Here is a 17,902-nt window from a genome sequence, read left to right as displayed (position 1 = left end):
CACACCTATAATGCTCAGGTAACATAATATACACCTGGTTATATGCCATATGCGTTCATTCTCCTATTATCTATAGATATTTCATGTTCATTCCACACCTATAATGCTCAGGTAACATAATATACACCTGGTTATATGCCATATGCGTTCATTCTCCTATTATCTACAGATATTTCATGTTCATTCCACACCTATAATGCTCAGGTAACATAATATACACCTGGTTATATGCCATATGCGTTCATTCTCCTATTATCTATAGATATTTCATGTTCATTACACTCCTATAATGCTCAGGTAACATAATATACACCTGGTTATATGGCATATGCGTTCATTCTCCTATTATCTATAGATATTTCATGTTCATTCCACACCTATAATGCTCAGGTAACATAATATACACCTGGTTATATGCCATATGCGTTCATTCTCCTATTATCTATAGATATTTCATGTTCATTCCACACCTATAATGCTCAGGTAACATAATATACACCTGGTTATATGCCATATGCGTTCATTCTCCTATTATCTACAGATATTTCATGTTCATTCCACACCTATAATGCTCAGGTAACATAATATACACCTGGTTATATGCCATATGCGTTCATTCTCCTATTATCTACAGATATTTCATGTTCATTCCACACCTATAATGCTCAGGTAACATAATATACACCTGGTTATATGCCATATGCATTCATTCTCCTATTATCTACAGATATTTCATAATCATTCCACACCTATAATGCTCAGGTAACATAATATACACCTGGTTATATGCCATATGCGTTCATTCTCCTATTATCTACAGATATTTCATGTTCATTCCACACCTATAATGCTCAGGTAACGTAATATACACCTGGTTATATGCCACATGCATTCATTCTCCTATTATCTACAGATATTTCATGATCATTCCACACCTATAATGCTCAGGTAACGTAATATACACCTGGTTATATGCCATATGCGTTCATTCTCCTATTATCTACAGATATTTCATAATCATTCCACACCTATAATGCTCAGGTAACATAATATACCCCTGGTTATATGGCATATGCGTTCATTCTCCTATTATCTACTGATATTTCATGATCATTCCACACCTATAATGCTCAGGTAACATAATATACCCCTGGTTATATGGCATATGCGTTCATTCTCCTATTATCTACAGACATTTCATGATCATTCCACACCTATAATGCTCAGGTAACATAATATACACCTGGTTATATGCCATATGCATTCATTCTCCTATTATCTACAGATATTTCATGATCATTCCACACCTATAATGCTCAGGTAACATAATATACACCTGGTTATATGGCATATGCGTTCATTCTCCTATTATCTACATATATTTCATGATCATTCCACACCTATAATGCTCAGGTAACATAATATACACCTGGTTATATGCCATATGCGTTCATTCTCCTATTATCTACAGATATTTCATAATCATTCCACACCTATAATGCTCAGGTAACATAATATACCCCTGGTTATATGGCATATGCGTTCATTCTCCTATTATCTACTGATATTTCATGATCATTCCACACCTATAATGCTCAGGTAACATAATATACCCCTGGTTATATGGCATATGCGTTCATTCTCCTATTATCTACAGACATTTCATGATCATTCCACACCTATAATGCTCAGGTAACATAATATACACCTGGTTATATGCCATATGCATTCATTCTCCTATTATCTACAGATATTTCATGATCATTCCACACCTATAATGCTCAGGTAACATAATATACACCTGGTTATATGCCATATGTGTTCATTCTCCTATTATCTACAGATATTTCCTGATCATTCCACACCTATAATGCTCAGGTAACATAATATACACATGGTTATATGCCATATGTGTTCATTTTCCTATTATCTACAGATATTTCCTGATCATTCCACACCTATAATGCTCAGGTAACATAATATACACCTGGTTATATGGCATATGCATTCATTCTCCTATTATCTACAGATATTTCATGATCATTCCACACCTATAATGCTCAGGTAACGTAATATACACCTGGTTATATGCCATATGTGTTCATTTTCCTATTATCTACAGATATTTCCTGATCATTCCACACCTATAATGCTCAGGTAACATAATATACACCTGGTTATATGCCATATGTGTTCATTTTCCTATTATCTACAGATATTTCATGATCATTCCACACCTATAATGCTCAGGTAACGTAATATACACCTGGTTATATGGCATATGCGTTCATTCTCCTATTATCTACAGATATTTCATGATCATTCCACACCTATAATGCTCAGGTAACATAATATACACCTGGTTATATGCCATATGTGTTCATTGTCCTATTATCTACAGATATTTCATGATCATTCCACACCTATAATGCTCAGGTAACGTAATATACACCTGGTTATATGCCATATGTGTTCATTTTCCTATTATCTACATATATTTCATGATCATTCCACACCTATAATGCTCAGGTAACATAATATACACCTGGTTATATGCCATATGCATTCATTCTCCTATTATCTACAGATATTTCATGATCATTCCACACCTATAATGCTCAGGTAACATAATATATACCTGGTTATATGCCATATGCATTCATTCTCCTATTATCTACAGATATTTCATGATCATTCCACACCTATAATGCTCAGGTAACATAATATATACCTGGTTATATGGGATATGCGTTCATTCTCCTATTATCTACAGATATTTCATGATCATTCCACACCTATAATGCTCAGGTAACATAATATACACCTGGTAATATGCCACATGCGTTCATTCTCCTATTATCTACAGATATTTCATGATCATTCCACACCTATAATGCTCAGGTAACATAATATACACCTGGTTATATGCCATATACGTTCATTCTCCTATTATCTACAGATATTTCATGATCATTCCACACCTATAATGCTCAGGTAACGTAATATACACCTGGTTATATGCCATATGCGTTCATTCTCCTATTATCTACAGATATTTCATCATCATTCCACACCTATAATGCTCAGGTAACATAATATACACCTGGTTATATGCCATATACGTTCATTCTCCTATTATCTACAGATATTTCATGATCATTCCACACCTATAATGCTCAGGTAACGTAATATACACCTGGTTATATGCCATATGCATTCATTGTCCTATTATCTACAGATATTTCATGATCATTCCACACCTATAATGCTCAGGTAACATAATATACACATGGTTATATGCAATATGTGTTCATTCTCCTATTATCTACAGATATTTCATGTTCATTCCACACCTATAATGCTCAGGTAACATAATATACACCTGGTTATATGCCATATACGTTCATTCTCCTATTATCTACAGATATTTCATGATCATTCCACACCTATAATGCTTGGGTAACATAATATACACCTGGTTATATGCCATATACGTTCATTCTCCTATTATCTACAGATATTTCATGATCATTCCACACCTATAATGCTCAGGTAACGTAATATATACCTGGTTATATGCCATATGTGTTCATTCTCCTATTATCTACATATATTTCATGATTATTCCACACCTATAATGCTCAGGTAACATAATATACACCTGGTTATATGCCATATACGTTCATTCTCCTATTATCTACAGATATTTCATGATCATTCCACACCTATAATGCTCAGGTAACGTAATATATACCTGGTTATATGCCATATACGTTCATTCTCCTATTATCTACAGATATTTCATGATCATTCCACACCTATAATGCTCAGGTAACATAATATACACCTGGTTATATGCCATATGCATTCATTCTCCTATTATCTACAGATATTTCATGATCATTCCAAACCTATAATGCTCAGGTAACATAATATACACATGGTTATATGCCATATGCATTCATTCTCCTATTATCTACAGATATTTCATGATCATTCCACACCTATAATGCTCAGGTAACATAATATACACATGGTTATATGCCATATGTGTTCATTCTCCTATTATCTACATATATTTCATGATTATTCCACACCTATAATGCTCAGGTAACATAATATACACCTGGTTATATGCCATATACGTTCATTCTCCTATTATCTACAGATATTTCATGATCATTCCACACCTATAATGCTCAGGTAACATAATATACACCTGGTTATATGCCATATACGTTCATTCTCCTATTATCTACAGATATTTCATGATCATTCCACACCTATAATGCTCAGGTAACATAATATACACCTGGTTATATGCCATATGCATTCATTCTCCTATTATCTACAGATATTTCATGATCATTCCACACCTATAATGCTCAGGTAACATAATATACACCTGGTTATATGCCATATGCGTTCATTATCCTATTATCTACAGATATTTCATGATCATTCCACACCTATAATGCTCAGGTAACGTAATATACACCTGGTTATATGCCATATGTGTTCATTTTCCTATTATCTACATATATTTCATGATCATTCCACACCTATAATGCTCAGGTAACATAATATACACCTGGTTATATGCCATATGCATTCATTCTCCTATTATCTACAGATCTTTCATGATCATTCCACACCTATAATGCTCAGGTAACATAATATACACCTGGTTATATGCCATATGTGTTCATTGTCCTATTATCTACATATATTTCATGATCATTCCACACCTATAATGCTCAGGTAACATAATATACACCTGGTTATATGGCATATGCGTTCATTCTCCTATTATCTACAGATATTTCATGATCATTCCACACCTATAATGCTCAGGTAACATGATATACACCTGGTTATATGCCATATGCGTTCATTCTCCTATTATCTACAGATATTTCATGATCATTCCACACCTATAATGCTCAGGTAACATAATATATACCTGGTTATATGCCATATGCGTTCATTCTCCTATTATCTACACATATTTCATGATCATTCCACACCTATAATGCTCAGGTAACATAATATACACCTGGTTATATGCCATATACGTTCATTCTCCTATTATCTACAGATATTTCATGATCATTCCACACCTATAATGCTCAGGTAACATAATATACACCTGGTTATATGCCATATGCATTCATTCTCCTATTATCTACAGATATTTCCTGATCATTCCACACCTATAATGCTCAGGTAACATAATATACACCTGGTTATATGCCATATGCGTTCATTCTCCTATTATCTACTGATATTTCATGATCATTCCACACCTATAATGCTCAGGTAACATAATATACACCTGGTTATATGCCATATGCGTTCATTCTCCTATTATCTACAGATATTTCATGATCATTCCACACCTATAATGCTCAGGTAACATAATATACACCTGGTTATATGCCATATACGTTCATTCTCCTATTATCTACTGATATTTCATGATCATTCCACACCTATAATGCTCAGGTAACATAATATACACCTGGTTATATGCCATATGCATTCATTCTCCTATTATCTACAGATATTTCATAATCATTCCACACCTATAATGCTCAGGTAACATAATATACACCTGGTTATATGGGATATGCGTTCATTCTCCTATTATCTACAGATATTTCATGATCATTCCACACCTATAATGCTCAGGTAACATAATATACACCTGGTTATATGCCATATGCATTCATTCTCCTATTATCTACAGATATTTCATGATCATTCCACACCTATAATGCTCAGGTAACATAATATACACCTGGTTATATGCCATATGCGTTCATTCTCCTATTATCTACAGATATTTCCTGATCATTCCACACCTATAATGCTCAGGTAACATAATATACACCTGGTTATATGCCATATGCGTTCATTCTCCTATTATCTACAGATATTTCATGATCATTCCACACCTATAATGCTCAGGTAACATAATATACACCTGGTTATATGCCATATACGTTCATTCTCCTATTATCTACTGATATTTCATGATCATTCCACACCTATAATGCTCAGGTAACATAATATACACCTGGTTATATGCCATATGCATTCATTCTCCTATTATCTACAGATATTTCATAATCATTCCACACCTATAATGCTCAGGTAACATAATATACACCTGGTTATATGGGATATGCGTTCATTCTCCTATTATCTACAGATATTTCATGATCATTCCACACCTATAATGCTTAGGTAACGTAATATACACCTGGTTATATGCCATATGTGTTCATTGTCCTATTATCTACATATATTTCATGATCATTCCACACCTATAATGCTCAGGTAACATAATATATACCTGGTTATATGCCATATGTGTTCATTTTCCTATTATCTACAGATATTTCATGATCATTCCACACCTATAATGCTCAGGTAACATAATATACACCTGGTTATATGGCATATGCGTTCATTCTCCTATTATCTACAGATATTTCATGATCATTCCACACCTATAATGCTCAGGTAACATAATATACACCTGGTTATATGCCATATGCGTTCATTCTCCTATTATCTACAGATATTTCATAATCATTCCACACCTATAATGCTCAGGTAACATAATATATACCTGGTTATATGCCATATGCGTTCATTCTCCTATTATCTACAGATATTTCATGTTCATTCCACACCTATAATGCTCAGGTAACGTAATATACACCTGGTTATATGCCATATGCGTTCATTCTCCTATTATCTACATATATTTCATGATCATTCCACACCTATAAAGTTTAGGTAACATAATATACCCCTGGTTATATGGCATATGCGTTCATTCTCCTATTATCTACAGATATTTCATGATCATTCCATAGCTATAATGCTCAGGTAACATGATATACACCTGGTTATATGCCATATGCGTTCATTCTCCTATTATCTACAGATACTTTATGATCATTCCACACCTATAATGCTCAGGTAACATAATATACACCTGGTTATATGGCATATGCGTTCATTCTCCTATTATCTACAGATATTTCATGATCATTCCACACCTATAATGCTCAGGTAACGTAATATACACCTGGTTATATGCCATATGCATTCATTCTCCTATTATCTACAGATATTTCATAATCATTCCACACCTATAATGCTCAGGTAACGTAATATACACCTGGTTATATGCCATATGCATTCATTCTCCTATTATCTACAGATATTTCATGTTCATTCCACACCTATAATGCTCAGGTAACATAATATACACCTGGTTATATGCCATATGCGTTCATTCTCCTATTATCTACAGATATTTCATGTTCATTCCACACCTATAATGCTCAGGTAACATAATATACACCTGGTTATATGCCATATGCATTCATTCTCCTATTATCTACAGATATTTCATGTTCATTCCACACCTATAATGCTCAGGTAACATAATATACACCTGGTTATATGGCATATGCATTCATTCTCCTATTATCTACAGATATTACATTATCATTCCACACCTATAATGCTCAGGTAACATAATATACACCTGGTTATATGCCATATACGTTCATTCTCCTATTATCTACAGATATTTCATGATCATTCCACACCTATAATGCTCAGGTAACATAATATACACCTGGTTATATGCCATATGCATTCATTCTCCTATTATCTACATATATTTCATGATCATTCCACACCTATAATGCTCAGGTAACATAATATATACCTGGTTATATGCCATATGCATTCATTCTCCTATTATCTACATATATTTCATGATCATTTCACACCTATAATGCTCAGGTAACATAATATACACCTGGTTATATGCCATATGCGTTCATTCTCCTATTATCTACATATATTTCATGATCATTCCACACCTATAATGCTCAGGTAACATAATATACACCTGGTTATATGCCATATGCATTCATTCTCCTATTATCTACAGATATTTCATGTTCATTCCACACCTATAATGCGCAGGTAACATAATATACACCTGGTTATATGCCATATGCCTTCATTCTCCTATTATCTACAGATATTTCATGATCATTCCACACCTATAATGCTCAGGTAACATAATATACACCTGGTTATATGCCATATGCATTCATTCTCCTATTATCTACTGATATTTCATGATCATTCCACACCTATAATGCTCAGGTAACATAATATACACCTGGTTATATGCCATATGCATTCATTCTCCTATTATCTACTGATATTTCATGATCATTCCACACCTATAATGCTCAGGTAACATAATATACACCTGGTTATATGCCATATGCGTTCATTCTCCTATTATCTACAGATATTTCATAATCATTCCACACCTATAATGCTCAGGTAACATAATATACACCTGGTTATATGGGATATGCGTTCATTCTCCTATTATCTACAGATATTTCATGATCATTCCACACCTATAATGCTCAGGTAACGTAATATACACCTGGTTATATGCCATATGTGTTCATTGTCCTATTATCTACATATATTTCATGATCATTCCACACCTATAATGCTCAGGTAACATAATATATACCTGGTTATATGCCATATGCGTTCATTCTCCTATTATCTACAGATATTTCATGTTCATTCCACACCTATAATGCTCAGGTAACGTAATATACACCTGGTTATATGCCATATGCGTTCATTCTCCTATTATCTACAGATATTTCATAATCATTCCACACCTATAATGCTCAGGTAACATAATATACACCTGGTTATATGCCATATGTGTTCATTCTCCTATTATCTACAGATATTTCATGATCATTCCACACCTATAATGCTCAGGTAACGTAATATACACCTGGTTATATGGCATATGCGTTCATTCTCCTATTATCTACAGATATTTCATGATCATTCCACACCTATAAAGCTCAGGTAACATAATATACCCCTGGTTATATGGCATATGCGTTCATTCTCCTATTATCTATAGATATTTCATGATCATTCCATAGCTATAATGCTCAGGTAACATGATATACACCTGGTTATATGCCATATGCGTTCATTCTCCAATTATCTACAGATACTTCATGATCATTCCATAGCTATAATGCTCAGGTAACATAATATACACCTGGTTATATGGCATATGCATTCATTCTCCTATTATCTACAGATATTTCCTGATCATTCCACACTTATAATGCTCAGGTAACCTAATATACACCTGGTTATATGCCATATACGTTCATTCTCCTATTATCTACAGATATTTCATGATCATTCCACACCTATAATGCTCAGGTAACATAATATACACCTGGTTATATGCCATATGCATTCATTCTCCTATTATCTACATATATTTCATGATCATTCCACACCTATAATGCTCAGGTAACATAATATATACCTGGTTATATGCCATATGCATTCATTCTCCTATTATCTACATATATTTCATGATCATTCCACACCTATAATGCTCAGGTAACATAATATACACCTGGTTATATGGGATATGCATTCATTCTCCTATTATCTACAGATATTTCATGTTCATTCCACATCTATAATGCTCAGGTAACATAATATACACCTGGTTATATGCCATATGCCTTCATTCTCCTATTATCTACAGATATTTCATGATCATTCCACACCTATAATGCTCAGGTAACATAATATACACCTGGTTATATGGCATATGCGTTCATTCTCCTATTATCTATAGATATTTCATGTTCATTCCACACCTATAATGCTCAGGTAACATAATATACACCTGGTTATATGCCATATGCGTTCATTCTCCTATTATCTATAGATATTTCATGTTCATTCCACACCTATAATGCTCAGGTAACATAATATACACCTGGTTATATGCCATATGCGTTCATTCTCCTATTATCTACAGATATTTCATGTTCATTCCACACCTATAATGCTCAGGTAACATAATATACACCTGGTTATATGCCATATGCGTTCATTCTCCTATTATCTATAGATATTTCATGTTCATTCCACACCTATAATGCTCAGGTAACATAATATACACCTGGTTATATGCCATATGCGTTCATTCTCCTATTATCTATAGATATTTCATGTTCATTCCACACCTATAATGCTCAGGTAACATAATATACACCTGGTTATATGGCATATGCGTTCATTCTCCTATTATCTACAGATATTTCATGTTCATTCCACACCTATAATGCTCAGGTAACATAATATACACCTGGTTATATGCCATATGCATTCATTCTCCTATTATCTACAGATATTTCATAATCATTCCACACCTATAATGCTCAGGTAACATAATATACACCTGGTTATATGCCATATGCGTTCATTCTCCTATTATCTACAGATATTTCATGTTCATTCCACACCTATAATGCTCAGGTAACATAATATACACCTGGTTATATGCCATATGCATTCATTCTCCTATTATCTACAGATATTTCATAATCATTCCACACCTATAATGCTCAGGTAACATAATATACACCTGGTTATATGCCATATGCGTTCATTCTCCTATTATCTACAGATATTTCATGTTCATTCCACACCTATAATGCTCAGGTAACGTAATATACACCTGGTTATATGCCATATGCATTCATTCTCCTATTATCTACAGATATTTCATAATCATTCCACACCTATAATGCTCAGGTAACATAATATACCCCTGGTTATATGGCATATGCGTTCATTCTCCTATTATCTACAGATATTTCATGTTCATTCCACACCTATAATGCTCAGGTAACATAATATACACCTGGTTATATGCCATATGCGTTCATTCTCCTATTATCTACAGATATTTCATAATCATTCCACACCTATAATGCTCAGGTAACATAATATACCCCTGGTTATATGGCATATGCGTTCATTCTCCTATTATCTACTGATATTTCATGATCATTCCACACCTATAATGCTCAGGTAACATAATATACCCCTGGTTATATGGCATATGCGTTCATTCTCCTATTATCTACATATATTTCATGATCATTCCACACCTATAATGCTCAGGTAACATAATATACACCTGGTTATATGCCATATGCATTCATTCTCCTATTATCTACAGATATTTCATGATCATTCCACACCTATAATACTCAGGTAACGTAATATACACCTGGTTATATGCCATATGTGTTCATTCTCCTATTATCTACAGATATTTCATGATCATTCCACACCTATAATACTCAGGTAACGTAATATACACCTGGTTATATGCCATATGCGTTCATTCTCCTATTATCTACAGATATTTCATGATCATTCCACACCTATAATGCTCAGGTAACATGATATACACCTGGTTATATGCCATATGCGTTCATTCTCCTATTATCTACAGATATTTCATGATCATTCCACACCTATAATGCTCAGGTAACATAATATATACCTGGTTATATGCCATATGCGTTCATTCTCCTATTATCTACAGATATTTCATGATCATTCCACACCTATAATGCTCAGGTAACATAATATATACCTGGTTATATGCCATATGCATTCATTCTATTATCTACAGATATTTCATGATCATTCCACACCTATAATGCTCAGGTAACATAATATACACCTGGTTATATGCCATATGTGTTCATTTTCCTATTATCTACATATATTTCATGATCATTCCGCACCTATAATGCTCAGGTAACATAATATACACCTGGTTATATGCCATATGTGTTCATTGTCCTATTATCTACAGATATTTCATGATCATTCCACACCTATAATGCTCAGGTAACATAATATACACCTGGTTATATGCCATATGCGTTCATTCTCCTATTATCTACTGATATTTCATGATCATTCCACACCTATAATGCTCAGGTAACGTAATATACACCTGGTTATATGCCATATACGTTCATTCTCCTATTATCTACAGACATTTCATGATCATTCCACACCTATAATGCTCAGGTAACATAATATTCACCTGGTTATATGCCATATGCATTCATTCTCCTATTATCTACTGATATTTCATGATCATTCCACACCTATAATGCTCAGGTAACATAATATACACCTGGTTATATGCCATATGCGTTCATTCTCCTATTATCTACAGATATTTCATGATCATTCCACACCTATAATGCTCAGGTAACATAATATACACCTGGTTATATGCCATATGCGTTCATTCTCCTATTATCTACAGATATTTCATGATCATTCCACACCTATAATGCTCAGGTAACATAATATACACCTGGTTATATGCCATATGTGTTCATTGTCCTATTATATACATATATTTCATGATCATTCCACACCTATAATGCTCAGGTAACATAATATATACCTGGTTATATGCCATATGCGTTCATTCTCCTATTATCTACAGATATTTCATAATCATTCAACACCTATAATGCTCAGGTAACATAATATATACCTGGTTATATGCCATATGTGTTCATTCTCCTATTATCTACAGATATTTCATGATCATTCCACACCTATAATGCTCAGGTAACATAATATACCCCTGGTTATATGGCATATGCGTTCATTCTCCTATTATCTACATATATTTCATGATCATTCCACACCTATAATGCTCAGGTAACATAATATACCCCTGGTTATATGGCATATGCGTTCATTCTCCTATTATCTACAGATATTTCATGATCATTCCACACCTATAATGCTCAGGTAACGTAATATATACCTGGTTATATGCCATATGCATTCATTCTCCTATTATCTACAGATATTTCATGATCATTCCACACCTATAATGCTCAGGTAACGTAATATACACCTGGTTATATGCCATATGCATTCATTCTCCTATTATCTACAGATATTTCATGATCATTCCACACCTATAATGCTCAGGTAACATAATATACCCCTGGTTATATGGCATATGCGTTCATTCTCCTATTATCTACAGATATTTCATGATCATTCCACACCTATAATGCTCAGGTAACATAATATACACCTGGTTATATGCCATATGCGTTCATTCTCCTATTATCTACAGATATTTCATGTTCATTCCACACCTATAATGCTCAGGTAACGTAATATACACCTGGTTATATGCCATATGCATTCATTCTCCTATTATCTACAGATATTTCATGATCATTCCACACCTATAATGCTCAGGTAACATAATATACACCTGGTTATATGCCATATGCGTTCATTCTCCTATTCTCTACAGATATTTCATGTTCATTCCACACCTATAATGCTCAGGTAACATAATATATACCTGGTTATATGCCATATGCGTTCATTCTCCTATTATCTACATATATTTCATGATCATTCCACACCTATAATGCTCAGGTAACATAATATACACCTGGTTATATGCCATATGCATTCATTCTCCTATTCTCTACAGATATTTCATGTTCATTCCACACCTATAATGCTCAGGTAACGTAATATACACCTGGTTATATGCCACATGCATTCATTCTCCTATTATCTACAGATATTTCATGATCATTCCACACCTATAATGCTCAGGTAACATAATATACACCTGGTTATATGCCATATGCATTCATTCTCCTATTATCTACAGATATTTCATGATCATTCCACACCTATAATGCTCAGGTAACATAATATACACCTGGTTATATGCCATATGCATTCATTCTCCTATTATCTACAGATATTTCATGATCATTCCACACCTATAATGCTCAGGTAACATAATATACACCTGGTATATGCCATATGCGTTCATTCTCCTATTATCTACTGATATTTCATGATCATTCCACACCTATAATGCTCAGGTAACGTAATATACACCTGGTTATATGCCATATGCGTTCATTCTCCTATTATTTACAGATATTTCATGATCATTCCACACCTATAATGCTCAGGTAACATAATATACACCTGGTTATATGCCATATGCGTTCATTCTCCTATTATCTACTGATATTTCATGATCATTCCACACCTATAATGCTCAGGTAACATAATATACACCTGGTTATATGCCATATGCGTTCATTCTCCTATTATCTACAGATATTTCATGATCATTCCACACCTATAATGCTCAGGTAACATAATATACACCTGGTTATATGCCATATGCGTTCATTCTCCTATTATCTACTGATATTTCATGTTCATTCCACACCTATAATGCTCAGGTAACATAATATACACCTGGTTATATGCCATATACGTTCATTCTCCTATTATCTACATATATTTCATGATCATTCCACACCTATAATGCTCAGGTAACATAATATACACCTGGTTATATGGGATATGCGTTCATTCTCCTATTATCTACAGATATTTCATGATCATTCCACACCTATAATGCTCAGGTAACATAATATACCCCTGGTTATATGCCATATGCGTTCATTCTCCTATTATCTACAGATATTTCATGATCATTCCACACCTATAATGCTCAGGTAACATAATATACACCTGGTTATATGCCATATGCGTTCATTCTCCTATTATCTACTGATATTTCATGTTCATTCCACACCTATAATGCTCAGGTAACATAATATACACCTGGTTATATGCCATATACGTTCATTCTCCTATTATCTACATATATTTCATGATCATTCCACACCTATAATGCTCAGGTAACATAATATACACCTGGTTATATGGGATATGCGTTCATTCTCCTATTATCTACAGATATTTCATGATCATTCCACACCTATAATGCTCAGGTAACATAATATACCCCTGGTTATATGCCATATGCATTCATTCTCCTATTATCTACAGATATTTCATGATCATTCCACACCTATAATGCTCAGGTAACATAATATACACCTGGTATATGCCATATGCGTTCATTCTCCTATTATCTACTGATATTTCATGATCATTCCACACCTATAATGCTCAGGTAACGTAATATACACCTGGTTATATGCCATATGCGTTCATTCTCCTATTATTTACAGATATTTCATGATCATTCCACACCTATAATGCTCAGGTAACATAATATACACCTGGTTATATGCCATATGCGTTCATTCTCCTATTATCTACTGATATTTCATGATCATTCCACACCTATAATGCTCAGGTAACATAATATACACCTGGTTATATGCCATATGCGTTCATTCTCCTATTATCTACAGATATTTCATGATCATTCCACACCTATAATGCTCAGGTAACATAATATACACCTGGTTATATGCCATATGCGTTCATTCTCCTATTATCTACTGATATTTCATGTTCATTCCACACCTATAATGCTCAGGTAACATAATATACACCTGGTTATATGCCATATACGTTCATTCTCCTATTATCTACATATATTTCATGATCATTCCACACCTATAATGCTCAGGTAACATAATATACACCTGGTTATATGGGATATGCGTTCATTCTCCTATTATCTACAGATATTTCATGATCATTCCACACCTATAATGCTCAGGTAACATAATATACAGCTGGTTATATGGCATATGCATTCATTCTCCTATTCTCTACAGATATTTCATGATCATTCCACACCTATAATGCTCAGGTAACATAATATACACCTGGTTATATGGCATATACGTTCATTCTCCTATTATCTACAGATATTTCATGATCATTCCACACCTATAATGCTCAGGTAACATAATATACACCTGGTTATATGCCATATGCATTCATTCTCCTATTATCTACAGATATTTCATGATCATTCCACACCTATAATGCTCAGGTAACATAATATACACCTGGTTATATGGCATATGTGTTCATTCTCCTATTATCTACAGATATTTCATGATCATTCCATGTCTCTAACTTGCGAAAGAAACCTTTTATACATCTACATAATATACACCTAGAAAGTTATTATCTTCATTCTTTTTATTTATTCATTCCTTTTCATCATTCTTTTTAGTATGTCTCGTGAAAATCCTGACAGGAATGTGAGGAGTTACCTCTCCGCTCAGCAGGGAGATGACCTCCAGGGAGAGGGTTAATAATCTGCTGCTGATCTCATTGTCATCCATCCTCGGGGATCATTCAGGAGAAGGAGGAAAACTGGATCCGCTGCAGGGATCTCGTGCTGCCGGGTTCTGTGACACAGGAGAACGAAGAAAATCAGTAAAACTCTCCCCAAAATAGTGCGGACGCTTGGACAGAAGTGTGAGAGCCACAGGAGCCTCCATGGGAACAGCTCAATACTGCACCGAATCCTCCGCTGTCACCTCACCTGATTGGTGGAAAATGTGCTGGTGGCTGATAACAGAGAACAGGAGCTGCACACACTGGACAGATCTGAGGCACTGCGAGAGCTGACTGACCTGTGATGACATCACCACCATGTGATCAGCGGGCGGAGCGCAGAGGACACTGATGTCACCACAGATCCTCCAACTTTCATGGATGCAGATCCTTCCTCCTGGCTCTGCAGGTGCTGTTCTCTCTGTTATCAGCCGTTACACAGTGCTGTACCGCAGATAGTCTATACACAGAGCACTGCACTGCAGATATCGGTCTATATGTGACCTATAGAAGCTGTATGTGATATAGAATCAGCAGCAACTGGCGGCATTAATAATGTGACAGGAAGTCGTTGTGGAGCTCCAGGGAATGCTGGGAAAAGGGAGTGGTGTCCATGACAACCTGGGGAAGCGTCTGTGAGAGATTTCTCTGAGGGAACAGAGCAGTGGTCAGATCAGGTATAAATAAGGAGGCTCCGGACAGACAAGATTTTGTATTATCTGAGGAGAGGAGCAGAGGACGCAGAAACTCTCCCTACCACAGCGCCATTCTATGAGGTGAGTACAGACCACACAGCTCCATTGTATGAGGCGAGTACAGACCGTACACCTCCATTCTATGAGGCGAGTACAGACCGCACACCTCCATTGTATGAGGAGAGTACAGACCGCACACCTCCATTCTATGAGGCGAGTACAGACCGCACACCTCCATTGTATGAGGAGAGTACAGACCGCACAGCTCCATTGTATGAGGCGAGTACAGACCGCACAGCTCCATTGTATGAGGCGAGCACAGACCGCACACCTCCATTGTATGAGGCGAGTACAGACCGCACAGCTCCATTGTATGAGGCGAGTACAGACTGCACAGCTCCATTGTATGAGGCGAGTACAGACCGCACACCTCCATTGTATGAGGCGAGTACAGACCGCACAGCTCCATTGTATGAGGCGAGTACAGACTGCACAGCGCCATTGTATGAGGCGAGTACAGACCGCACAGCTCCATTGTATGAGGTGAGTACAGACCGCACAGCTCCATTGTATGAGGTGAGTACAGACCGCACAGCTCCATTGTATGAGGTGAGTACAGACCGCACACCTCCATTGTATGAGGTGAGTACAGACCGCACAGCTCCATTGTATGAGGCGAGTACAGACCGCACACCTCCATTGTATGAGGCGAGTACAGACCGCACAGCTCCATTGTATGAGGCGAGTACAGACCGCACACCTCCATTGTATGAGGCGAGTACAGACCGCACACCTCCATTGTATGAGGCGAGTACAGACCGCACAGCTCCATTGTATGAGGTGAGTACAGACCGCACAGCTCCATTGTATGAGGTGAGTACAGACCGCACACCTCCATTGTATGAGGTGAGTACAGACCGCACAGCTCCATTGTATGAGGCGAGTACAGACCGCACACCTCCATTGTATGAGGTGAGTACAGACCGCACAGCTCCATTGTATGAGGCGAGTACAGACCGCACAGCTCCATTGTATGAGGCGAGTACAGACCGCACACCTCCATTGTATGAGGCGAGTACAGACCGCACACC

At 35.6% G+C, this 17,902-nt stretch overlaps 2 protein-coding genes across 3 annotated transcripts in view; both read right to left on the bottom strand.

Annotated features, from left to right (window-relative positions):
- LOC142257980 (uncharacterized) overlaps positions 1–17,902 on the bottom strand; it is a 347,977-nt gene that overhangs the window by 58,293 nt on the left and 271,782 nt on the right. The window contains exons 1-2 of one of the 2 annotated variants that reach the window (XM_075330336.1): positions 16,325–16,414; positions 16,050–16,187 (exon numbers count right to left, since the gene is read on the bottom strand). In XM_075330336.1, coding sequence (XP_075186451.1) covers positions 16,050–16,121 — 72 coding nt within the window. In that variant the 5' untranslated portion in view covers positions 16,122–16,187; positions 16,325–16,414. Of the gene's footprint in view, positions 1–16,049; positions 16,188–16,324; positions 16,415–17,902 lie in introns of those variants that run through there. The other variant, XM_075330327.1, reaches the window with a different exon arrangement.
- Positions 1–17,902, bottom strand: part of LOC142258008 (uncharacterized) — a 496,305-nt gene that overhangs the window by 256,833 nt on the left and 221,570 nt on the right. The gene's annotated exons all lie outside the window — the stretch shown is intronic.

The sequence above is a fragment of the Anomaloglossus baeobatrachus genome, chromosome 1 (genome assembly GCF_048569485.1).
Source record: "Anomaloglossus baeobatrachus isolate aAnoBae1 chromosome 1, aAnoBae1.hap1, whole genome shotgun sequence".
NCBI classification, from domain to species: Eukaryota; Metazoa; Chordata; class Amphibia; order Anura; family Aromobatidae; genus Anomaloglossus; species Anomaloglossus baeobatrachus.
This window is presented reverse-complemented; position numbering and strand designations above follow the sequence as displayed.